Source organism: Mercenaria mercenaria, chromosome 4 (assembly GCF_021730395.1).
Source record: "Mercenaria mercenaria strain notata chromosome 4, MADL_Memer_1, whole genome shotgun sequence".
Classification (NCBI taxonomy): domain Eukaryota; kingdom Metazoa; phylum Mollusca; class Bivalvia; order Venerida; family Veneridae; genus Mercenaria; species Mercenaria mercenaria.
The window spans coordinates 88328708-88354042 of record NC_069364.1 but is presented as its reverse complement, the minus strand read 5'-3'; the positions used below and the strand labels follow the sequence as shown (position 1 = coordinate 88354042).

The 25335-nt window shown below is 37.3% G+C and overlaps 2 protein-coding genes across 2 annotated transcripts in view; one reads left to right on the top strand and one right to left on the bottom strand.

Moving 5' to 3' along the window:
- Positions 1 to 25335, top strand: part of LOC123552385 (armadillo repeat-containing protein 2-like) — a 465377-nt gene that overhangs the window by 237089 nt on the left and 202953 nt on the right. The gene's annotated exons all lie outside the window — the stretch shown is intronic.
- The window catches only part of LOC123552380 (cell surface hyaluronidase-like), a 30187-nt gene that overhangs the window by 3369 nt on the left and 1483 nt on the right, over positions 1 to 25335 (bottom strand). Inside the window, exons 2-19 of the mRNA XM_045342006.2 lie at positions 24709 to 24925; positions 22013 to 22170; positions 20697 to 20844; positions 19525 to 19716; positions 18769 to 18975; positions 17551 to 17655; positions 12820 to 13007; positions 11977 to 12180; positions 10979 to 11118; positions 10386 to 10587; positions 9589 to 9718; positions 7981 to 8044; positions 6534 to 6569; positions 5159 to 5278; positions 4078 to 4261; positions 3526 to 3747; positions 2852 to 3051; positions 91 to 270 (exon numbers count right to left, since the gene is read on the bottom strand). Coding sequence (XP_045197941.2) covers positions 91 to 270; positions 2852 to 3051; positions 3526 to 3747; positions 4078 to 4261; positions 5159 to 5278; positions 6534 to 6569; positions 7981 to 8044; positions 9589 to 9718; positions 10386 to 10587; positions 10979 to 11118; positions 11977 to 12180; positions 12820 to 13007; positions 17551 to 17655; positions 18769 to 18975; positions 19525 to 19716; positions 20697 to 20844; positions 22013 to 22170; positions 24709 to 24925 — 2897 coding nt within the window. The remainder of the gene's footprint in view (positions 1 to 90; positions 271 to 2851; positions 3052 to 3525; positions 3748 to 4077; positions 4262 to 5158; positions 5279 to 6533; positions 6570 to 7980; positions 8045 to 9588; positions 9719 to 10385; positions 10588 to 10978; positions 11119 to 11976; positions 12181 to 12819; positions 13008 to 17550; positions 17656 to 18768; positions 18976 to 19524; positions 19717 to 20696; positions 20845 to 22012; positions 22171 to 24708; positions 24926 to 25335) is intronic.

The following is a 25335-nucleotide window of genomic DNA, read 5'->3' as shown; positions in this document are numbered from 1 at the left end:
AATGTCCGGGCAGCTATCAAATAACTGCGGACAACGACCATTTATACTGTCTATGTAACACAATGATATTTAGTAGCATTATCTGCCTACCCGGTGGAGTCATCATAAAAGTATTTCTTGCCGTCTAATTCGCTTGATTCGGCATCAAGTTCCTCGAGAGAGTTTACTTTTGTGAAGTAGTCCGCGCTGCGTAGTCTGTATGGCCAGAAACTAGAAATCCTGAATACAGCATCTTTTGGCAAACAAAAGCCAACTCGGAGAACGTCACCTCTGAAGAAAACAAAGCTATTATGTAGTAAAAACTGTAATAATTTCTTTGTTAAAAGTCAATAATATGAAATAAGGCAATGCCTCAATCGGGAATCGTTAGAGTCCATCAGCTTGCTCAGAATTATGCGTTTGTATCAATTTAAAGGTAGATCTTGGAATAAAAAAAAAACAATACTGCACATATTTGTACTGATGTGCAAGACGTTGCGGTTCGGGCAAGTTATGTGGACGCTTATTACGCTCAAGGAAAAAGCGTATTCATCCAAAAAATCCTAAGTCAGCTCTGTGCACGTGCCAGAAGACCACAATTTTTTTATTCGATAGTATATTTCATTCGGTATATATCGCATGTTACCGTACAGGGATCGATCCCGATTTTCGACGAAAATCGGTAGGATCGATTCCCTAATATGAAAAAGGCAAAGCCTCTGAGCGAGCGTAGCTTAAACGACAAAGAAACTATTCACTGCTCAAAATAATTCGCGAGAACCTATTCACTTGAAAAGAAAAAAAAATAGTGTCATCATACCTATAACAGCGAATATCATACGTTGCAAAATTTATCAAAAGCCGGTGTCACGGTGGCGTCATTACCTATTTGCCACGTTCATGTGGCTTTGTGCTTAATATGAATCAAGGCACCGCCTAGCATGGGGATTTATCTTTTATATATCCACTTAAAAGAAATATTCAACACTCAAAAGAAAGTGAAACTTTGCTCTAACTAATACAGTGAAGTTTACATTTAGTGTCATCATACCTCTTACAGCGAGTATCATGCAGAATTTACGGGAAGCCGTGACCGTGACGTCATTCACCGCGTTCTGATTCTCGCACTGGTTTTAGGACTTTGTTTTTGTTTGTTTGCACTCCACGCAGAAACTTGACGGCCTTTACACTTCCTTACTGTTTTAAAGTGTTTTTCAGTTGCATGTACAGTTTTCATTACGAAAAAGAAGTAAAAGAATCATGTTTGCGCGGTTTACGAATTTCTGTGACTGATTCCACAGGCAATCGGCGTGTGACTTTGACCCCTTATGAATGATGGACCCCCCACCCTGTTCTCTACAACCCAGATCCCAAACATAATAACAGAAAAACACATTTCCAAAAAAAAAAAAAATGCTATATATAAAAAAACTAAAGGTATGGTACTTTACGGCCAAACATTAAGGAAAAAATGGAATGGCCTCAGTAACGATCTCACTGCGTACACAATTTTCGGTCGATTTTTGAAAATCTGGTCTTAATCAACGCATAGAGCATAAATCTTAACGGTAAACATGCACTTTGGTCTCAAGGCTACATCATTTTGATGCAGCGAGACGCAATTCTTTGACAAAATCATCTCGTACACGATGTGACCTAACCCGTATATTTCTCGGGTCAATAGACAAGTCAATGGCAGCCACCTATTCCCTTCGTTATTTCCAAGCACAATCGTGGCCAGCCTTTAGAAACATAAATAATTAGTCGCTTACCTATAATTACTTCGTCCAGTTTCCGTTAATAACGATGCATCCAGCGTTGAGAAATTTCTTTCAAAACATCAGCTGCCATGTTTATACGGCGACCCGGAACTGGTTTTTACTACGTAGCCTTTTTGCGATTGGTCGATTCTGGAGGTGTGTTCTCCACGTGAGCTGGTATAAACATGGCAGCTGATGTTTTGAGAGAAATACAGCGTTGGGAAATTGACTGGATGCATCGTTATTGACGGAAACTGGACGAAGTAGTTATAGGTAAGCGACTAATTATTTATGTTTCTAAAGGCTGGCCACGATTGTGCTTTGAAATAACGAAGGGAATAGGTGGCTGCCATTGACTTGTCTATTGACCCGAGAAATATACGGGTTAGGTCACATCGTGTACGAGATGATTTTGTCAAAGAATAGCGTCTCGCTGCATCAAAATGATGCAGCCTTGAGACCAAAGTTCATGTTTACCGTTAAGATTTATGCTTTATGCGTTGATTAAGACCAGATTTTCAAAAATCGACCGAAAATTGTGTACGCAGTGAGATCGTTACTGAGGCCATTCCATTTTTTCCTTAATGTTTGGCCGTAAAGTACCATACCTTTATTTTTTTATATATAGCATTTTTTTTTTTTTTTGGAAATGTGTTTTTCTGTTATTATGTTTGGGATCTGGGTTGTAGAGAACAGGGTGGGGGGTCCATCATTCATAAGGGGTCAAAGTCACACGCCGATTGCCTGTGACTGATTCGGGGTGCTCGTTGTGTACATAAACCGGTACCGGAAAACATCGAAAAAATTGCCTCAGTATATGCAGACAATAAAGACGAATAACTATATACGGACGTTACCGTCTCGGGGATTTTCATCCCCTATTAATGTCGTTAAAACACATAAATATTACTTTCAATGAGTTCTGCTACCATTTTTCAAGATATTTCCCATATATCAGATTCAGGAGCCGGCATGCGACCAGTGCACTGGTCGCTATCCAATCAGTAAATTTTCAGTAAACACCCCTTCAAATAATAAATGGTATTGCCCAAATTGAATGATGGACCAGTCCATTATAGAAATTTAGCAGGGTAAGGGTTAAAACCACTAACATTTCCATGCCTTCCCCTTTGATTCTCATTTCACCCGGTATCTCTCCGAGAAAATGCACTGTATACGAACGACTGCCGTCTAGCACTACTTGCGGTCCATTCGTAAACTCCATCTTCATAGTCACCTGGGCGCTAGGCAAATCATCGCGAACATACACCGCTCCCTTGTTTTTGTCTGCTTTTCTTAATCTTAGCTTTAGCTGCGAAGAAAAGATAATCAGTGTTATAAAAGCTGGTTGAATGATTTAGGCCTACTGGCATTATGTACGTGAAATATCACTGATCATGTGTCACAACTTCTCACGTTAGTCTTCAAGTTCTTGTGTGTACAATTATTCGTTTCTCTAACGCTACTGCATTTTTCGGCAAACCTACTGTCGTCTGGTTGTCTTTTGCTCAGATGTTTCAACCATCTTGTGAACTTACTCAATGTAACTTAAAAAAAACCATATCAACTTAACTCAAAATAAAACCAGTTTCTTAAATTGATAGAAAAGAGCGTTTATTTTTTCTTGTTTTTTTCTGTTGCTGTTGTTGTTGTTGTTGTTGTTGTTGTTGTAGAAAATACACTTACTTTGGAAAAATGATCAAATACCTACTTCGTTTCACCGTTTGAAAAATGATAAAATACAATGAACTTTCTGATAAAAGTAAGTGGCTACTCCATAACTCACATCGCCATATTTAGTCTCACAAATTGCTAGACGCCAGTTGCTCCTGACTTTGCAATCGTCTGCTGCCGCCGACAAATGGTCCGGTCTTACAACATAGTATCTGCGCACACCCTCAGGCATATTCCGGTACCAGGTAAATCCCGTCACTTTCTGACCGTCATCATCCGGCCAACCAGGGTTCACACCAAACGTTCCCGTTATTGCTAAATTGCTAAGACCAGGCTGTAACAGAAATCGGTATTAAATGCTAGAAGTTCTCAACAACTTAGGTAAAGTTTACAGTCTGAATTTTTGAAAATGCTGAATTTTTATAAGAACTCAGTCATTTAATTTCGATGTCTATTTCAACATTAACCTTTAGGCTTGCTTTTTTTCAGGAAGAAGAAACTTATCAAGGAGGTTAAGGGCTGAAACAATGCAAAAAAATACAATCGAACTGTACATATTTACAGTGAAAATAAATGGAGAGGAACAAATGCTTTGACGTTTATGTTTTCTTAGAATGTATATTTTCTAAGAATTATCAATTTGAAATAACACGAAGAAACTTACACCGTCATCAAACGCGTGCTGTATATCCCTAAATTCGTTTGTCATTGGGAAAAGATAGGGTGAATCACGTTTCAGCCCGATTGCTCCGGTGTCATACAGATCGTTCTGTTCAAAGCCATCAAGCCATAACTCACTGAATTTGGTTGGTCCAAACCACATCGTAACTCCTGTATGCGGCGCGTTCCTGTAATGTGACTTATAAATTTATAAATGCACCAAATCCTATTTATTTAAAATTATCTTAAAACTGATAAAAAAAATGTGTCATGTATATTCCAAGATAAACATTTCCTACAGAATTACAGCCAAATTACACTTCTGTACTCTGACCTGCAATAACTAGTCATAACTGCAGTTGAGTTATACACTGAACTTCTTTGAAAATGCAAACCTCACACAACTCTGAATAACTCCAATTTGAAACATATATTTAGTAAAATTTTATCTAAGGATATAGCAATATAAGTCATTATTAATTGCATACAATTTCATAAAGAATAAAACCATAATCACGTGTTCGTATTCGTTAAGATACACCCATTGCGAAAATGAAAGTCATAGAATTACACAAAAAATCATAACTTTACAAATTGGCTTTATCCTAAAACGCGGAACGTAACAGTAGAATTCCAAAATAATGTTCTTATTACTGTTGATGTCTTTTAAAAAGATTTAAGGTTGATTGTCATTTAGCATATATGATCAATACAAAGTTTTGAGTTTTAGATAATATTCAAAGAGCTCTTTTTAAACCTGTTCCTGTGTAATCCGTTTTGAGAATGAGGCTAGAATCACAGGAATTTTAAAACGCTTTTTGAAGTACTTTCACGTAAGCCTTGATTTTGAAACAAATAGCCCCCTAAACATCCGTATGTGTAAAATGAAAAGTGTTTTTATGTGTTTTTATTTCCAGTCCGAAAGTTGTAAGAGAAGATAGTTCATTACCTTTATCTCAGATTTCGCAAACAATTTATCCCAAATCAAAATTCATTATTTTCTGGCTAAATCATCCAGTTTATTTTTACCGTGGTGAATAATGTCACGAAGCGTAGCCAGCTACACCCCTGAACGTGATACTTACCTCTCCCAGTACATTGGTATACTCCTGCTGTCCCCTTCCTCCGGCTCACCGATGTTTTCACTGTTGTCAACAATCACAGACTTCATCAAACGTCCGGAAAATCTATCGACCAGTTGGTCGCTGAAACGACGCAATATAAGTATTGTTTGAAAGAAAAATATAAACGTTCACAATCAACGGCTGTTTAAAAAAATATATTTTATTGGAAACGAACTTTGCGGGGAACAAGAGGTCGTAGAACACGAAATGCCCCTCTTTATGCATTCAGTAACTGCACAAGGAACAGAAATTATTTGGTCACCGTGACCTTGACCTTTAACCTACTAATCTCAAAATCAATAGGGATCATCTGCTGGTCATGACCAGCCTCCCTATTATGTTTCGTGATTATAGGCCCAAGCATTCTCAAGTTATCGTCCGGAAACGGTTTAACTGTTTGGGTCACTGTGACTTTGACCTTTAACCTACTAATGTCAAAATCACTAGGGGTCATTTGCTGGTCATGACCAACCTTCTTATTTACTTTCGTGATCCTAGGCACAAACGTTGTCAAGTTATCGTGCGGAAACCGTTTAACTGTTCCAGGTCACTGTGACCTTGACCTTTGACATAATGACCTCAAAATCAATAGAAGTCATCTGCTGGTCATGACTAACCTCCCTATTAACTTTCATGATCCTAGGCCCAAGCATTCTTGAGTTACCATCCGGAAACCGATTGGTCTACCGACCGACCGACATCAGCAAAACAATATACCCGGGGACATAAAAATGTTCAAGAATGTGTGGATTTATATTAGTCTCGAAAGAAGCTATTCATTTCTCAACAACAAATCGAAAGAACCTAAAACTGGCACCTATTTTTTCACTTCAGACGATACAGCAGGGAATGTCCTCGATGTGAATCAGTTTTGTCTTCATTTTGTGTCAAATGTAACTCCACCATCAAAGACAATCTAACTTGCTCTCTGGACACGGACGCGCAATAAATAACCAAAAAAAAAACCCCCACTAAGATTGCATAAAGTCGATACAGTTTGACAAAGTCCGATGGTTTCTCCTTTGGTGAGTGAATAAGTAGATGTTTTACTTTTCAACTGTGTTGTGGAAGGCGAGTAGGTCTATCTGTTGTGGAATGCGAGTGGGTCTATCTGTTGTGGAAGGCGGGTGGGTCTATCTGTTGTGGAAGGCGAGTGGGTCTATCTATGCATACCAGAGGCACGAAGGCAAATTTCGATGTTACATAAACCCAGCAATGTCATTTACTAAATTGGTAATTTCGTTTTTGTTCTACATACCAGTGCTTTCCCACTTAATACTTCTTATAAGAATAAATAGTAATTTGTATAAAACATCTGGTAAAAATATCTTCTTACTTGTGAACCATAATTCCGTTGGTGCTATCAGAAACACTGAAAGACAAAATATAATAACAGCTATATTGTTGGTGTTTTTGTATAGTAAAACTTGCAAATTCTAAATTGCTACATCGGACCTCTGCACTTTGTTATACAAACTTTCAAATACACAGCCTTTCTGCATCAAATGCAATTTTGAAATACGAAAAAGCTTTGCTTTCTGAAATCTAAACAAAAGTGAAAACTATAAAATCCTACAAAAAAGTTAATGATACAGTTATTTTAAAATCCTATTTCTAAAGCAACTATGGCCGTTTTGGGGCTCCACGACATCATCATTTTGGCAATCAGTCGGTATTTTAATACCCAGGTCTGCGATCGTATTTGTCTAAATGTACCTGTACATATCTATCTACATTGTCTGCATGTTTATTTTTAGTATATCAGTAGTCTTTTTAAATTCCTATGTCTTTCAAATATTAGGTGAGCAGTGCCATGAGAAAACCAACATAGTGGGTATGCGACCAGCATAGATCCAGACCAGCCTGCGCATCCGCGCAGTCTGGTCAGGCTCCATGCTGTTCGCTTTTTAAAAGGCTAATTGGAAAAAATATGTAAGAAAAACGATTAGCGAACAGCTGGATCTGACCAGACATGCCGATGGCTCAGGTCTGGTCTGGATCCATGCTGGTCGCATACCCACTATGTTGTTTTTCCATGCACAGCTCAGGTATTTAATAAAGTCTATTGTGAACTCTGCCTGTTCACGAGATACCAATATCATCAGGAACAACAATAGAAATATAACTGTTCCTGTATATTTTGCACAGTTAATGGTTAATTTTTACAATGTTGTCCGCCTATTCTGTGCATCTAATGATAAAGGGTTCGATATGTATTTTTTGTATGTGAATATGCAAGTAATGTGCGAGCAACTACCCGACGCGCAGAATAAGCCGAAATGACTAATTTAATGCCCATGTTCATAAGTTTCGAATCCACTTACATCACATATCAAAGAATGGTTTGATGGTTTGTTTTCGGTTTCACGCTGTTATTCAACAACATTATTTTAGTTATGTAACTGCGGGCATTTAACCAAACCAGTGTTCCTGGATTCTGTACCAGTACAACCCTGTTCTCCGCAAGTAACTGCCAACTTCCCCTCAATAATTAGAGGTGAAGGACGAATGATTGCATACACAATGTCTTTTATCAACCGTCATGGAGAACCGTGATGCGCCTAGCCCAAAGATCGAACTCACGACCCCGCGATCTGCGCTTTCCCTATTCAGCTAAGCGGGCGTGCTGTATCAATTAAGGTGAGGGGAGGGGGGGGGGGGGGGCGGCGGCTAAGACATTATATATAGATGACACAGTTTAGAAACGCAATCAGCTTATCTTATAAGACAAATGTTGAATGAATAAGGCTAACTAGAAGTTCTGAGATTTAACCCGTACTTACGAAATATGTGTCCAGTTTATGAGTCCTCCCTCTGCCCATATGTTTAAGCGTCTGTTCTTGTAAGCTTTTTAATACCAAAATAAGAAACACAAGCATTACATAACCACCTAAACAATATTCGAACTCTTTGAGAGTCTGCCAATAAAATAGCACCTTGCAGGAACAAATATAAATTGTAAGTTTTACAACAATAAGATGGAAAGACAGTAGAGAGAATTTACAGGAACTAATCACAATTACAATATACCAGATAAATTACGGCAAAGCGTCCAGCAGTACAGACGAGCGTGCACATTTCTAAACAAGTCCACTAACCCAATAAGATTAGTTTCGGTGCTACCGAATTATATTACACATTCGCACTGGTTCAACATTTGTATATATACTGAAATCTCTCATATAAAATTTATTCAGAAAAACATGACTTGTATATTTGATATCAATATGAGCCGTGCCATGGGAAAACCAACATAGTGGGTATGCGACCAGCATGGATCCAGACCAGCCTGCGCATCCGCGCAGTCTGGTCAGGATCCATGCTGTTCGCTAATAGTTTCTCCAATTCCAATAGGCTTTAAAAGCGAACAGCATGGAGCCTGACCAGACTGCGCGGATGCGCAGGCTGGTCTGGATCCATGCTGGTCGCAAAGCCACTATGTTGGTTTTCTCATGGCACGGCTCAAATATTTTCTAAGTATTCTCAGTTGAAATCCTTGTCGATCAGACAAGTTATGATTTCTTTGCTCTGGCCTTTTAAATTGAATCCCCAGCTGTGAATGTAAAATCATTGAATGACAAAATCTAGCCATACAGAGCCTTAATTTGCCTTGAAAGATTATCCCCAAATTTCCCCCGGTATGGCTATGATAGCAAAATAGCGGGAAACAGGTAAACGAACGTAAAAACATCCATTAGAAAATTTTCAACCCCACTTCTGTTCTTGTGTAAAACATCTAAATCTTTTCAACTTATTTACTTTCTTGCTACAAAAATAAAACATAAAAAGTTGTTTAACAATGATTACGGCGTCTATTTTCTGCCAAAATGTAGTCCAACGAGTAATGACAAATATCAGGGCTTGACAAGCTTTTTAAAAATTCCATTTACTGTATTGCTCAAAATAATCTTATTTTAAAGCATATACAATCAGAATCTGGTCGTGGTGTCGTGGAGTCGTGGACTTATGATCGTTTGCTAAATGCGATCATTATATATGGCACCGTAACGTACCGGGGCGGATTTAAGAGTTATGAACAAATCAACGCTTATGTGCTGGAATCATATTTTGGTAAAAATCGCACTCAACCTACAGGGCATGTACTATCGCAAGTTGCACTCGCCTGCAATTAACTTCTGTCGTATTTATGAGCAGATGAGTAGACTTTCAAAGCCGCATGGATATATCTTTCAATTCAAGTTATACATGGCTAAACTGTGCCGATCGCTGACCGTTAATGGTTTAATTTATTATCCTGTTTTGACCTTTCCTGGAGTTTTATGTTTGCATTTACTACGTTTGGGACTTTTTGGCCAAAGTAAAAAGTCAGTTTTCAAAGAAAAATGTGTGAACAAAGTTAACTCTAAAGACTTTAGGTAAATCTTAAATACCTGTTATTTTTGAAATAGAAATTTCAATCGGATCTGATTCCGGGTCTTTTGGATCCGCTCTTGGTTGCCAGTGGTTACAACACATTAGCGTCCTGCTAGCTGTCAGACGATTGCCGAACATAATTCCTTTCTAAGAAAGGGAAAATGATACAAGAAAGAACATCATTAACTAAAACATTTCTTTCATTACAATTAGTTATAAGTAACTTAAAGATATGTGCTTAAAGTCCCATAAGACTTTAAATTTTATGTTAAAATCAGATGGAACATAATCCAAATAGATGTTATGTATAATTTCATGGTTAGGAAAGTAACACTTTCAAAACTGTACTGAGTTATGGGACTTGGTGCTATGGTCCGAAGATTTGTGTGAAGTTTCAATTCAATATTTGCATTAGTTTTTGAGATAGTAATTGCAATCAAAACTTTTACCAGGATTTTCATAAGACCAAAAGGGAGTATAATTCTGCCAAAATATATGTCAGAGTTAGGGGACTTGGCCCTGTGAGGTTGGTAATTGACCAAGAAAAAGAAAAAAGAAGTTTCAAAGCTATATGCCTTTAAACGATAGCTAGTCGTACTTGCAAGCAAAACTTTAACCAAGCTGTGACGCCGACGCCGGCGCCAGAGCGAGTAGAATAGCTCGGACTATTCTTCGAATGGTCGAGTTAAAATGTGAATCTATTTTATTATACGTTAGATTGCTATACGCCTAGTATGAATGTTGAGTGCATCTCTGAATTACCGAAACAAAAGTGGACTTGATTACACATACGACGAAAGAGGATTTAACTTACGTGCACATTGGAATGAGCTACGTTGTTGTAGAACTGTGTGACTGCTGTTGATTTGGCCTCGTATAAGTCCATTGCATTGAGATGTTTGGATGGGCCCATTGGTTCGTCAGGGAACACGAACCATATTCCGGTTCCCTGGCCGCCGGCGGCAAAGTTGTTGACGAATCGTACATTGGGATTTGTTATCCAAAAACTTGTAGGGCTGATAAGTACATAAATACTAGATGTAAGATACTGGGCGTGACGTGCATTTAGTTTAGTTTAATAAATGGGAGAACATTAATTGCGCAAACCGTTTCTCTGTTGTTCATCCTTATATGTATCCAATATTTATGTTTACAAATTTCAATTAGTTGCACCGTTTTATAAAAAATCATGTTGTTCACTAAAAAAGTCGCTGTCTATAAGGATGACAAAAAGCACTAAGTCAACGCAAGAGTTATGTCCTAGTATATAGAGCGCTGCCACAGTCAAAATTGCAAAACAGTCATTTCTAATATGGTAAGAGCAATATTGTTTAAAAGGTCCATAAATTAGGTTTTCAACCTCCAAAAAGAAGATCTTAGTTGTGAAAAAGACAGAACATGACTTACTGGACATCAGTTGGTTCGAGGTCAGTGGAGCCTCTGCGAGCACCTACTGCGAGGTTCCCATCAAACAGCGTTCCTTTCTCACTTCCGTCTTCCAGAAAGTATCCATGACCAATATGATCGTAGCAGACGTTATCTATCAACTGATATAATATAATAAAAAAATGAGCCGTGCCATGGGAAAACCAACATAGTGGGTATGCGACCAGCATGGATCCAGACCAGCCTGCGCATCCGCGCAGTCTGGTCAGGATCCATGCTGTTCGCTAACAGTTTCTCCAATTCCAATAGACTTTAAAAGCGAACAGCATGGAGCCTGACCAGACTGCGCGGATGCGCAGGCTGGTCTGGATCCATGCTGGTCGCATACCCACTATGTTGGTTTTCTCATGGCACGGCTCATATTAGCACAACATTATTTAACCGGAAGCGAAGTAGACACAATAACAAAATTTAAAAGTCCGCGACAAAGTTTCAAACAGCTGGCAACGATGCATAAAATACAGTATAACTTTAGGAGGGTACAATGGGTTGCCGCTAGCTGCAGGCCATTTTTGAATATTGTTAAGTTTATACTAAATTATTTTAGCTGGATTGTGATGAAAGCTTCAAGCTTATTTGAACCACTCTCGAGTCCGCTTCCTGTAAAAAAAAACAGTATACCGGTGTCATATTGGAAGGCGTGGACGTGACCCCAGCTCGAACACACGACCACGGGCTGAACGGCCAACACCTTAACCACTAGACCACTGCTCCCCTTATTACTAAATTTTCAAACATTGGCCACGCGCAAGATATTTTATGCCAAAAAGTGACATACATGCATATCTTTTTATAGTCTTAATCAATATTTTACTTAGTCTATTTTAAACTTCAGAAATTCCAAAACATGTACAGTTTTATATACCTTATAAATATTATAAAACGACAAGCTTTTGAAGATATTAACGAATACAATTTATTACAGATTTTTGTATGTTAGCGAAGACATGTACACCTACCTGGACTTCGTTCGTGCCATGAATTGTAATACATCTTGCAAAGCTATGGTGAATGGAAACTTCCTTGATGTATGGAGGGTTAGAGCTGTCCGGGGGATCTAGGCACATATGGAAGTGTAGAGGGTATCGGCCTAAATCTGTGTGCTGCCCAACATTCCGCAGTTCAACCCCTTCAATATGCACACTGGCATATCCGTACAACACCTGAAACAAAACATGTCAAATGACTTACGAATCTTAAAAGATAATATGCTCACTATGGCTGTGACTGTTATCAACCTATCATCAAAAGCATTTTTGAAAACCACCATATCACGGTAACAGATTTTTTTTTCGTGAATTGCGATGTCATTTTTGCGAGATTAGGATATAAAGTTAGAAGCTTTATCGTCGGATTTCCACGATTCTCAGAAAAACTGTATGGATCCGTCATAGGTATGCCACGGAAGATATAATTTATCCTCTAACATTTAGAAAAATAATTTTTTTTAACATGGAACTGTTGCTTTTATGCTTTAACTAAAATTTCATTCTCTATAAAATCTTTTTTGACAATTCAAAACTAATCAAGCTAATATGAAAATTAAAAACGTTAATTTTACCTACACTTTTACGGAGAAGATGGATACAACAGTAGCTTGTTTAGGATGTTTTAACATAATCGTAGGAAGAACAAATAGGTAAATGTGATGCCACGATAGTACGATGGCACGTGATACCCCAGTTGCACAACAGCATGATGATAATTGAACGATGACGCGATGATGATTGAACAAAAGCAAGATGACGTAATGCTAATCATGATGGCAGGGCAGTGACACCGAGACACCGTCTTAAGCGTACCTTCACGTGTGCGCCAAAAGTATCCCAGCCGTATACGTAAATGTCGTCACAATTCCCGTTGCCTGGGGGACACGTGTCTTCCATCTCACCTTCAATAACTACATTTCTGGTTAGAAGAGCAATCTCGGCCCGCATATCAATTGTGTTTCCCTTTATGATCTTTCCAAAGTGAGTATACTCAAAGGGTGCTAAAACAAAACAAAACCGTATTACACACTAGGAGTACTACTATAGTATGTTTATTATAAGACTCTGCAATACAGGAGATTTTACTCGAATTAAGGTGGCAGGGGAGTGCAGATTTGCGAATTCCACATTGACGTGTGGGTACCAGTGTTGAAATATCCATAGAAATCTCGTTTTTGCTTATTTTTCTTTGAAACTACTACGAATCATTGCAGATACTATAGATTACATAAAAACGACTCTCCGGTCCTATACACCTGTCGCTTTCCACGCCAGATGTAGTGAAAATCGGCCAAATCACCCAAGTTTTATAGACCAAAAATAGCCTAACCGGGCCTCACTTTGAACTCTGCCATTCACCCATTTTATATTTTTAAATCCAGTTTCGTAGCATATATGTATAGTACGAACATAGATGCATATCCAGGTGGTGTCGAATGTGTCTGCCAACCACCACTTTATTTCCCTAATTTTCACTTGAAAAAATGTGGATGGATGACAGCCGCGCGTCTGGCCGACTTTTGTTCTGATATTTATGTTTTAGCCTCAACCAGAAGTACGGAGCTAGGAATTTTAAAACACCCGCCATGTAGAATCATTAACCGTTCCTCATTTCCCAGATATATTAAAGAACTGATAATGATAAATAACCAGTAAAATAGATATGCCTTTATATCTACCCTGTCCTGTTTATACAGAAAATCGACGGGCCAAAACTACGAAACCGCTCCCCTGCCACCTTAAGTTTTTTAGATGTTTAAATAAAATAAAATATAACCTGTCCTGAATCCTAAGACACTTATGCTGATATCAACTGAACAAAAAGTGTTGCCGTAACTTACAAGAGAGCCAGTGAATAAGCCAACAAAAGTGCCCACCCCTCCACGCAGAAATCAGCCAAAATTTGCATTTTGAATCAAAGTAACCCCGAAAAACTATTTACTACCTTTAAAGTTAATTTAACATGATATTTACATTTTAAAGCCTTTCAAATGTTAAAACGATACACTTTTAACATAATTTTGGTATACAAATGCAGATTACCGTATTTAACCTATCGGGACACCCCTTAAAGGCCACCCATCCATCCTTTGGGGCCGCCCAGCCACTATATAGCTTGATGGCATTGCTAGATATAGACGCACGTGCTACTTTTAAACAAAATTGCATAAATAGTCATTATCTAGGCACTATTTTCTTCTTTTGGCCGTTTTATGATATGAATCCTACTGGCTGAGGGTCCTTCGCTCCATTGTTATATGGCCACCCACTGCCATTCTGGGACTCGCCAGGCCGAATTTAGTACTCAGAAATGAATAAAAACCACTATATCTTACAGTTCATTCCATAAGGGTTTAAATAAATGCAAAAAGTCAATATTTTAGTGGTTTGAAATTTTGTCTATTTTCCTTAAGGTGGCAGGGGAGTGCAGATTTGCGAATTCCACATTGACGTGTGGGTACCAGTGTTGAAATATCCACAGAAATCTCGTTTTTGCTTATTTTTCTTTGAAACTACTACGAATTATTGCAAATACTATAGACTACAAAAAAACGACTCTCCGGTCCTATACACCTGTCGCTTTCCACGCAAGATGTAGTGAAAATCGGCCAAATCACCCAAGTTTTATAGACCAAAAATAGCCTAACCGGGTCTCACTTTGAACTCTGCCATTCACCCATTTTATATTTTTAATCCAATTTCGTAGCATATATGTATAGTACGAACATAGATGCATACCCAGGTGGTGTCGAATGTGTCTGCCAACCACCACTTTATTTCCCTAATCTTCACTTGAAAAAAAGTGGATGGATGACAGCCGCGCGTCTGGCCGACTTTTTGTTCTGATATTTATGTTTTAGCCTCAACCGGAAGTACGGAGCTAGGAATTTGAATTTTAAAACACCCGCCATGTAGAATCTTTAACCGTTCCTCATTCCCCAGATATATTAAAGAATTAATAATGATAAATAACCAGTAAGATAGATATGTCTTTATATTTTCCCTGTCCTGTTTATACAGAAAACCGTTCCCCTGCCACCGAACAATACTATATTATGGTGATATATTTCTGCCGTAAGATAACATTTTAAGGTACAAATAATGTTTCCAATCCCGCGAAATGCGCTATAAGTAGTTTCTCAGTTATGATAGGCTTGTTCAAACGAAAATTTCATGCGTATGTTTGCAAGTAGAGAAAAACGATTATGAATATTCAGGAAATGTCATTAAATCTCAACATGCACAATAGAGTTCGGAAGGATATGATTTTCCAAAACACCCAACACATACACAAACAGACGTATATAAAAATACAATAACAGACGTAATATACAAACAGAAACAAACCGTATAAAAACAATTGCACAACAGACATATACACACAAACAGACGTATACCACAAACAGACGTATACACACAAACAGACGTATACCAGAACGATTATACAAACAACAGAACGCGTATACACCAACAGAACAGACGTATACACAAACGCGTAAACATAACAGACGTATATAACACGATACATAACAGACTATACGCAAACAGAGTATACACAACAGACGTTATACACAAAACAGACGTATACCAAAAGAATATACCACAACAGAGTTACACACAAGACGTATACAATAATATACCCCACGATACAAAAACTAGACGTATACACACAAACAGACGTATACACACAAACAGACGTATACACACAAACAGACGTATACACATAAACAGACGTATACACACAAACAGACGTATACACACAAACAGACGTATACACACAAACAGACGTATACACATGAACAGACGTATACACACAAACAGACGTATACACACAAACAGACGTATACACAAACAGACGTATACACACAAACAGACGTATACACAAACAGACGTATACACACAAACAGACGTATACGCATAAACAGACGTAATACGCATAAACAGACGTATACACAAAACAGACGTATACACAAACAGACGTATACACACAAACAGACGTATACAACACAAAAACAGACGATATAAACACAAACAGACGTATACACAAACAGACGTATACACACAAACAGACGTATACGATAAACAGACGTATACGCATAAACAGACGTATACGCACAAACAGACGTATACACACAAACAGACGTATACACAAACAGACGTATACACATAAACAGACGTATACACACAAACAGACGTATACACACGAAAAGACTATACACACAAACTGACGTATAACACAACAGACATATAAACACAACAGACGTATACACACAAACAGACGTATACACGAACAGACGTATATACACAAACAGACGTATACACATAAACAGACGTATACACACAAACAGACATATACACACGAACCTAGACGTATACACACAAACAGACGTATACACAGAACAATGTTGACACACAAACAGTACGTATTGACACAATAAACGTATCACAAACAGGTATACACACAAACAGACGTATACACAAACAGACGTATACACACAAACAGACGTATACGCATAAACAGACGTATACGCATAAACAGACGTATACACACAAACAGACGTATACACAAACAGACGTATACACACAAACAGACGTATACACACAAACAGACGTATACACACAAACAGACGTATACACAAACAGACGTATACACACAAACAGACGTATACGCATAAACAGACGTATACGCACAAACAGACGTATACACACAAACAGACGTATACACAAACAGACGTATACACATAAACAGACGTATACACACAAACAGACGTATACACACGAAAAGACATATACACACAAACTGACGTATAAACACGAACAGACATATAAACACGAACAGACGTATACACACAAACAGACGTATACACGAACAGACGTATACACGAACAGACGTATACACACAAACAGACGTATACACACGAACATACTTATACACACAAACTGACGTATAAACACGAACAGACGTATATACACAAACAGACGTATACACAAACAGATGTATACACGTAAACAGACGTATACACACAAACAGACGTATACACACAAACAGACGTATACACACAAACTGGTGTATAAACACGAACACAGACGTATACACACAAACAAACGTATACACAAACAGACGTATACTCATAAACAGACGTATACACACAAACAGACGTATACACACGAACCGTGATGGGAATACTATATGTCACAAAAATGGTGTGAGCTGCAAACCAATATGTCGGTGAATATCAATTACAATGTATTGGGTTTGTAAATAAACTTCCACGCAAATATGTGAGGTCAGTGTGAGAAATGAGGGGGCAGGGGCAAAGCTTAAGTCGTGCGTCCATATTTATCATACCGACCCGACATTATGTCCGTAGAGATTCACTAACAAAGACAATAACTGGTTTGTTCATTCCACCACTTCGTTATAGTGTAACCAGAGTTGAAGTCTGCTACCTCTTCACAGAATTATAGGGGTTAGCATGTGACCACCTTTTAACCAATGTAGAATCTTGTGAAATGTAAAACAATGGCGACTATCATTTTTACCATTAACCCTAAGTTGGCGGGCTGTACAGGTGTTACACTCAAACACTGTCCGTTCTTCTGTCTGTTGCCAATCATAATCTGTTGACGTCACAATCAATTTGTCCCCTGTTATAAAATAAAACACTCTTAAACTTGCTTTGAACATTATTTAAGATTAGCATAAATGATACGTACAATATAACACTTTTCATACACACATAACATGTACATTAGTACCGACAAAATGTAAAATTTCATTTTAGAAGGAAACACATTTGTATAAAGCAAATGGTAGTTAATCAAGGAATTGGATCAGTAATGGCAATTGGCAGTTTCGTGCGTTTACGTATCCTACGTATATGATTTCGGGATCCTTCGGCCATTTTACATAACAACCGTAGAATGCCGAAATCGCAAACGGAGAATACATAAACGAACAGAAATTGTTGTCATTACGGATGCACCACCTTAAAGGGCAAGGAATGCCTAAATATAAGTTAATTGATATAAAAGCCATCTCAAGCCTTTCATAACGCTGAAAGAATTTTTAAAATCGGACCTCTACTGAAAAAGATATGGCAGTTTGAACTTTTTAAAAAAATGGCTGAATATGGGGGCAGCCATTTTAGTGTGTTTATGACGTCATTTACACCATGCTGAATTCTTTATTTAGCAAAAAAGCTTGTAAATAGATTAATTTTATATGTTTGAGTGTAAGGTGTAAAACATGGTAATTTCACTATAGCTGGAAAAAGTAGAGAAATTATTTTACAGAAATAAGTAAATACACTTTAAATATGTATCTAGAAATTTAATAAATCCGCCATTTTGTTTCTTGTTGCCATTGAAATAAAATGGCGGCCATTTTGATCAAATATTCAAATCGCGGGCTTAGCGCAAAACGGTTGTAACTTATATGAAATAAAGAATGAGTTACAACCGTTATGCGCTATAAGCCCGATTTTGAAAACGGTTACAAAATTTAGGTATTCTAAATCCTACTATACAGGTTCGGACAGACGAATTGTTATATAGCGCGCATTACATAGCATCCATCCCTCTCACAAAATGAGGGTTTAAAAAATGAGTTTGTGGCCATTCAGTAACACATACTCAAAGTTCTGACATAGGTTATAAACATTACTATGAGAAAGTTAGAAATCTTTGTTATTGTTGTGTGATTTAGTGTGTCGATCAAACGTGCACATCTACTTTTTGAATTAAACAAAGTATGGATACCTGGCATCCAAGATGAGACGTCATCGATGACGTCAAGTAGTGGAAAAGCGGCGTCAATATCACTTATTCTAAAGTTATCAAGATGATAGTAATAGTTAGGCCCAGAACCGGTTTCGGCAGCAAACACGAGCTTATCGTTCCATATATAATGTATCCTAAATCCCTCACCAAGTGGCTTTGTAATCTCCACCAAACTGTCAGTATTTCCTGCAAAATGAGACGAGTAAGTTAGAAAATGAAGGCCTATAGACTCCTTTTCTAGGAATATTTTCTGCTGGCTGCCAGTTCTATGTGTTGAATAATCAAAAACTGTATGAAAGGAAATTGAATATTATAAGAACACTGTAGAGTCAACTAAATATTTTCTTAAATTTTCTAAAACTTTAGTCTGGAAACCAAGGTGTGTTTTTTTTTAGCCATGGTGGCATATGCCTCCATTTCATTTTTAAAACAGACAACAATGGATTTAAGCTACCGAAAATGACGAACAAGTATTGTTTAAGTAGATACTTTGATGTGTATGATATATTGCCTAAATATTCTACATATTCTACATCGAATTTCAAAATCATTCACGCTTTTAGTGAGTTTTTCATGTTTAGAAACTTCATAAAGTAGACGTCATTGTATCATTTTAATAGTATCTACATATTTCTGCAGAATAAAAGAAGATAAACATATACTTTAGCAATCAATACAAATATCAGGCTGATGATAATGGATCATTCATACAGATTAGAAATATAATAGAATTACCCTTTTGATAAATAAGGCCATATGTAGTTCCATCGTCCGGTACAGAGCGTAGTATACCGGCATTATTCACTTCTCCGTACAGAAGAGTTTCCAGGGCGTCATATGCCAGGAACTGTTGGGATTTTGCATGGGAATCATCTCGGTGAATATATCTCTGTGTACTCATCATCACCATGTCTCCATCAGCGACATCTAACATACGACAAGACATGTTAATGTCGCAACTTTAGGTGCAAATATGTGTTTATGCTTATGTAATAAAAAAGATTTCTGGCCATATCAAGTATTAAGGAGTTGAGAGCTCAAAATACTAAAATGACGTAGCAAAGGTGAAACTCGTGGCATCCGTGGTTACTGTCAGAACTTAAGGTCTAAAGTATTTTGGAAACACTTGAAAATGTGCTATCGCAGAGTATCGGTTTGAGCGTGATTTCAATACATATATTTTGCGTCGCACAGTAGTGACGGATGCTCTATAGTAGCTGAACTGGAAGTGAATTTTTGAAGGAGAAAACTTATAATGGAAGGTAAAATTGCCAAATGCTAAATGACAAGTAATTAATGCAAAATGTTACTTGCCAAATGCTGAATGTCAAACGGTAATGGTCAAACGATAAATGCTGTTAATTGGGAAATGCAAAATAATAAATGCTAAATGCTTATTGCTAAGTGCTTTAAAAAAGAGCTGAATAGATCAGTGTGCGAATGCATCCTCGGGATAGTCATTGGCCTTTGTTACATAACTTCGTCTCTATTAAAAAAATTTTTGCAGACAGTTTCGGTCCTATGTTCTTACTGCCTACGGAGCCTGTTACTGTTTCAAGTCAAACTGGTAGAGTATCATATGTATTCGAATAAGTCAAAGGTACATTCACAAGGTTAAGATAGAGATCATAAATTCATAAATTTAAATAAATTGACAATTAGCATGTATATTTTAGCAATAATCAATAGCTATTTGGTATTAGCGTTAAGTTTATGACAGAAAGCATTTAGTATGTAGCATTTAGCATTAAGTAATTGGCATTTAGCATTAAATAATAGGCATTTAGCATCAATTATTTGGTATCTGGCATTTGGCAATCATTATGGCGCACCGGCCTTCCATAGAAAAGGCACTTGTGCTACATCTATACCGTTTATACTACAAGAGTATAAAAATCTATACGTACTGTTAATATGATCAGCAAAGTTTTTGCCTTCCCAAACCAGATCGTAAACTCCGAATTGCTTAAACTGAGGCATTCCTTCAGTGTCGATGGTAAATGTGTAGATAGAAAGACCCTTTTTATAGTATTCTACGTCTGCATTCTCACTCGTCTGCAGGGATACGAAATGTAATATCTTTATGTATAATCATTAAGATACATATACAAAATAGTATTTTGGCTTATTGGTTGACGGAACAATCTTTATATAGTGTCGATATGAAAACTTTTTTGTTTGACTTTTACGTTTCTACCGGCGACTATACTTGATACGCTTTAGGATTCTTTAGCTGGTAGGAGAAGTTATTAAAATGTGACAATGAAAAAATGATAATGTAAATAAAAGAAAAATAAGGCAGTTAATGAAAGGCTTGCACAAAGGAATATGGAGCTGAAAAATTGCATAAGATTTTTATTATTTCAAAAGATATCTTTATAGGAAAGTAGGAAACATGTATAAAGAACTTATCCGTATATAAATATCATTAAATGGGTCAGTTTCAAGTTAATCCAGGTAGAGTTATCTCTTCATAAGAACTGTTCCTCTAAAGTCACTTTAAAAGTGCTGCATGCCCGAGAGATTATTCACAGTACACTTTCAATGGAAGATTTTGTGAAGTGTGTATTGAATAAACTGACATTATCTGTGTTGTAGAAGTGATTAACTTATAACATGCAGTTTAAAGATCATGTATCAGTAACACTTTTACTATTATTTCTGAGAAAGGATGTGGTTAATTGTTGTTGTGTACCACTTTAAATGGGTTAACTCGCGAGGCACTCGGTGTTCAGTTCTCCGGCGACTTGATGCCCTGCATCAAAATTTTACTTGTTAGGAATTTGTGTCGATTCTCAGAATTGCTAAATGACATCGACGTCAGACCGCGCGGACGTAACGGTTACTCGGGCCATTACGTTACCACAGACTCTCTTTACAACATTATGGCGTGTACAGCCTTCCGTCCATCGAAACATGTATATCTAATAACATTTTGTTCAAAAACTATCTTAGTTCTACCAAAATAAAGGACGAAAAACGTAAGAATGGTGATAATTTATTTGTGTATTTTGAATAATAGGCCTATGACCCCTGTTTATACCGTTGAAATGGCGGGAGAAAGCCGTTAGTTAAGTTATAGTAAGGTTCATAACAAGCTGAAATAATAAATGCTTACTTTGGCTGGCAGATACTATTACAATTAGCTCATCTGTACATACGCACACTCAGTTTTTGGTAACATATCTTAATGTTAATGTTTTAGTAATACGCCTTGACATACCTTGTGTTCGAAGTATACTTCCCCCGCTGAAGAAGGTCCTACTGTCCTGGAAATCTTAGTCCATGGGAGTTTACTCTTGCCGTGTATTTCCAGTATTCCGCCATTTTGAACTAGAATGACCTTCGGATTCTTCTCGCCAGCATGAGATTCTCGTGTTCCTTTAAATACAGTTAAAAACTGTAAAATATTTTATTTGCTACACGAGCTGTGCTGTATGTGCCTTCTAACCATAATTGGACAACTAGTGCCACAGTTGCCCGAGGGCTTTATAAGGAAGATACAAGTCGTTTATTGAGATTTTTATTACATACATTCTCTTCAATTTTATCTTCGTATTTTCATTCATAATTTTTCCTACAAACTTTTCAGTATCATGTATTGTTGCTTTTTTTCATACACAATGCCACCAAAATGTGAGCATTTATCTGAAAACTTTAAGCAACATCTCACCCGCCTTATTGACGTTGCTACGTTACGTCGACATCAAAACGTGCCAACGTTCCGGGCGCGTGAGGGACACACTGTGCCATTGTCTGCCCGCTAAACTCAATTTAGAGAGCGCAGATCGCGGGATCGTGAGGTTGATCTCCGTGCGATGCGTGTTTCTCCGTGACGATTTGATGAAAGATATTATGTCTGAAATCATTCTTTCTCCAGCTCTGATTCATGTGGTAAAGTGGGCAGTTACTTGCGGAGAACAAGTTTGTACTGGTACAGAATCCAGGAACACTGGTTAGATCAACTGCCCGCCGTTACATAGCAAACAGGTGCTGATCATTAAGGAGTCAGATCCAACAAATTGAACTGCAGTTTCAATAACGAAAGCATAGGTAAATATCTGTGCGATAGGACTCGTATATTGTTGATTCAAAGACATTGTCTGACGGGAACTTCAACTGAATGACCAGTAAATCAAAGTATCTCCAACCTATAGGGCTTTGAGCTGAATATCATTAGATATCTAGTTGTTCGTTGAGAGTTTTTTAAAATATTGAATGATTTGCCTGATCCCCGAAATTATTGAGCTCACAATTTAAATCAATTACAAATCATTGGTATACTGATTTACTGTTGAAAATGGCGTTTAACCCCAAACAAACACTGCGCTGCGCCATGACCGTTTTCAATGATGTTTTCATTATTATTTATAATAACGTTTACAATAAACCTAGTTATCATATGACTCCTTATATAAATCGGCGGTCTATAGTGTGTGCTATTGACCGGTCTGTAGTTCAACACTGATTACTGTTGTGCTAAAAAAATATGCTAACACGCCCTATATTAAACACAGAAGACTATCACTGCGTGCTATTATGCAACATACACAGCTTGTACGTCACAGTTATTACGCCATAGTGTCAAACTGGCGTTATTTAAGAAATAATTTATAGCAAAAGTGTTTTAACACTATTTATGCACGATGGTCGGTTATACGTCGGGCGTAATAATTTCACGAGGGCGCAGCCCTCGTGAAATTATTTGTACGACGTTTTACCGCCGAGTGTATAAATAGTGTTAAAATACTATTTTGCTATAAATTATTTCGATTCTAATAGATCTATGCCCTTAATCTAAAACAGTATATAAAATATAGAAGCGCTCTTTCTTTGTCGCAACAAATACTTTGACGTCACTGCACGTTAACGTGACGTCATTCTAGCGTAAGAGTATTTTAACATAGCCAAACATATTAGAATATGCATTCTAACATGACCCGCTCCATTTTCCTATTAAACAAAGAAGGCTGAAAGTTGTGCGTTGTTTAAGAAATAATATATCTCATCCAGTGATTTGTCGTTGAATAAATCATTGTTTGGAGTTCAGATGTGAAGGAATCATATCACGAGGGCACAGCCCTCGTGATATAATAATACGCATCTGAACGACAACAATGATTTATTCAAGAGCAAATCACTAAATGAGGTATATTATTTCGATTCTAACACGTTACAAAGGATTTTTAAGTATATCTTTGATGACATGCATTAAATATTTGCCCGTTTTCAATCGGTTTCTTTTCCAGCGCGCCGCTATGCCGTTTGACGCCATGACGTAATAATTGTGACGTCAGAACAGTGATTTGTTGTATAATATTTCACTGCTTTCTGCTTTCTTTGTTTGATAGAAAAATGAATCGGATCGTGTTAGAATATACAACTATACACTTTTCTGACGTCACAATTGTTACGTCATAAGAAACCAACAGAAAACAAGCAGCAAATATTTGATGGATATCGTCAATAATGTACTTAAAAATCGTTGGTAACGTGTTAGAATCGAAATTATATATCTCATTTAGTGATTTGCTCTTGAATAAAATCACAAAAAAGATATATTATTTCTTAAACATACACAGGTTGTATGTCAGTTATTACGCCATGTAGCGCCAAGCGTCATAGCGGTGCGCAGTAAAAGAAAAGCACACAATGGCAGGCAAATATTTGTTGAATATCTTCAAAGATATAAATGATAATCCTTTATTAAGATGCACCCTCGTGATATAGCTTTTCCGCATCTGAACTCAAAACAATGATTTCTTTCAATGGCTAATCACTAAATGAGATACATAATTTCTTAATTAAAACTCATTTCTGACATCTTGTAAGTTATTGAATGGCTTTTGACCCTCGGACCTCGGTCAGACAACTGCCAAGCCATGCTTAAAGTGAAATTTCATAATATCAAAATAATACCTGTAAGTGTTATGGTAAGCTCCCCATCAAAGAGACATTCCTCACTCCCAATTTCCAGTGAGCCCCAAACATAAATATTAGCCGCCCTTAGAGTAACCTTGGATTCTGGGTCAGCCACAAGACTTCCGCCCGTTTCTATGGTGATGTTTTCCAGGTCAGGGGGTGACTCGTCCAACAGAATAGGTTCAGCAATAAACACGCTGTCACCTTCCAAGAGCTAATGTAAAGTATGAAAAATGGAGTCAGAATTTCGAAAAATTTAACGATGCATAGACAAGTTTACGTAAATAAACATTAAGGTCCTGCAATAGAAAGCTTCATAAAACCTGTAGATCTACTTGTGATTTTTTTTTTATAAAACAAAGGTGTAGAATTTTGGAATCATTCACTGGGTGCAGTTGCAGACGATAATTTTTGAAAAGCTGGATCTCTGTTAAATCGTTAACGAGAAACCAAACCGTTTTCCGAAAATCGAATATTTCCGTCCGCACAAATTAACAGTGTTAGATTCTTTTTTCTTGCGCTCCATTTCCAACCAAAAATATAATAATGAAACAACTTTGTTTCTAGCACTTTTGTGTTATTCTTCATGAAACCATTCACAGCCCAAGAGATTTGTCAGCTCTG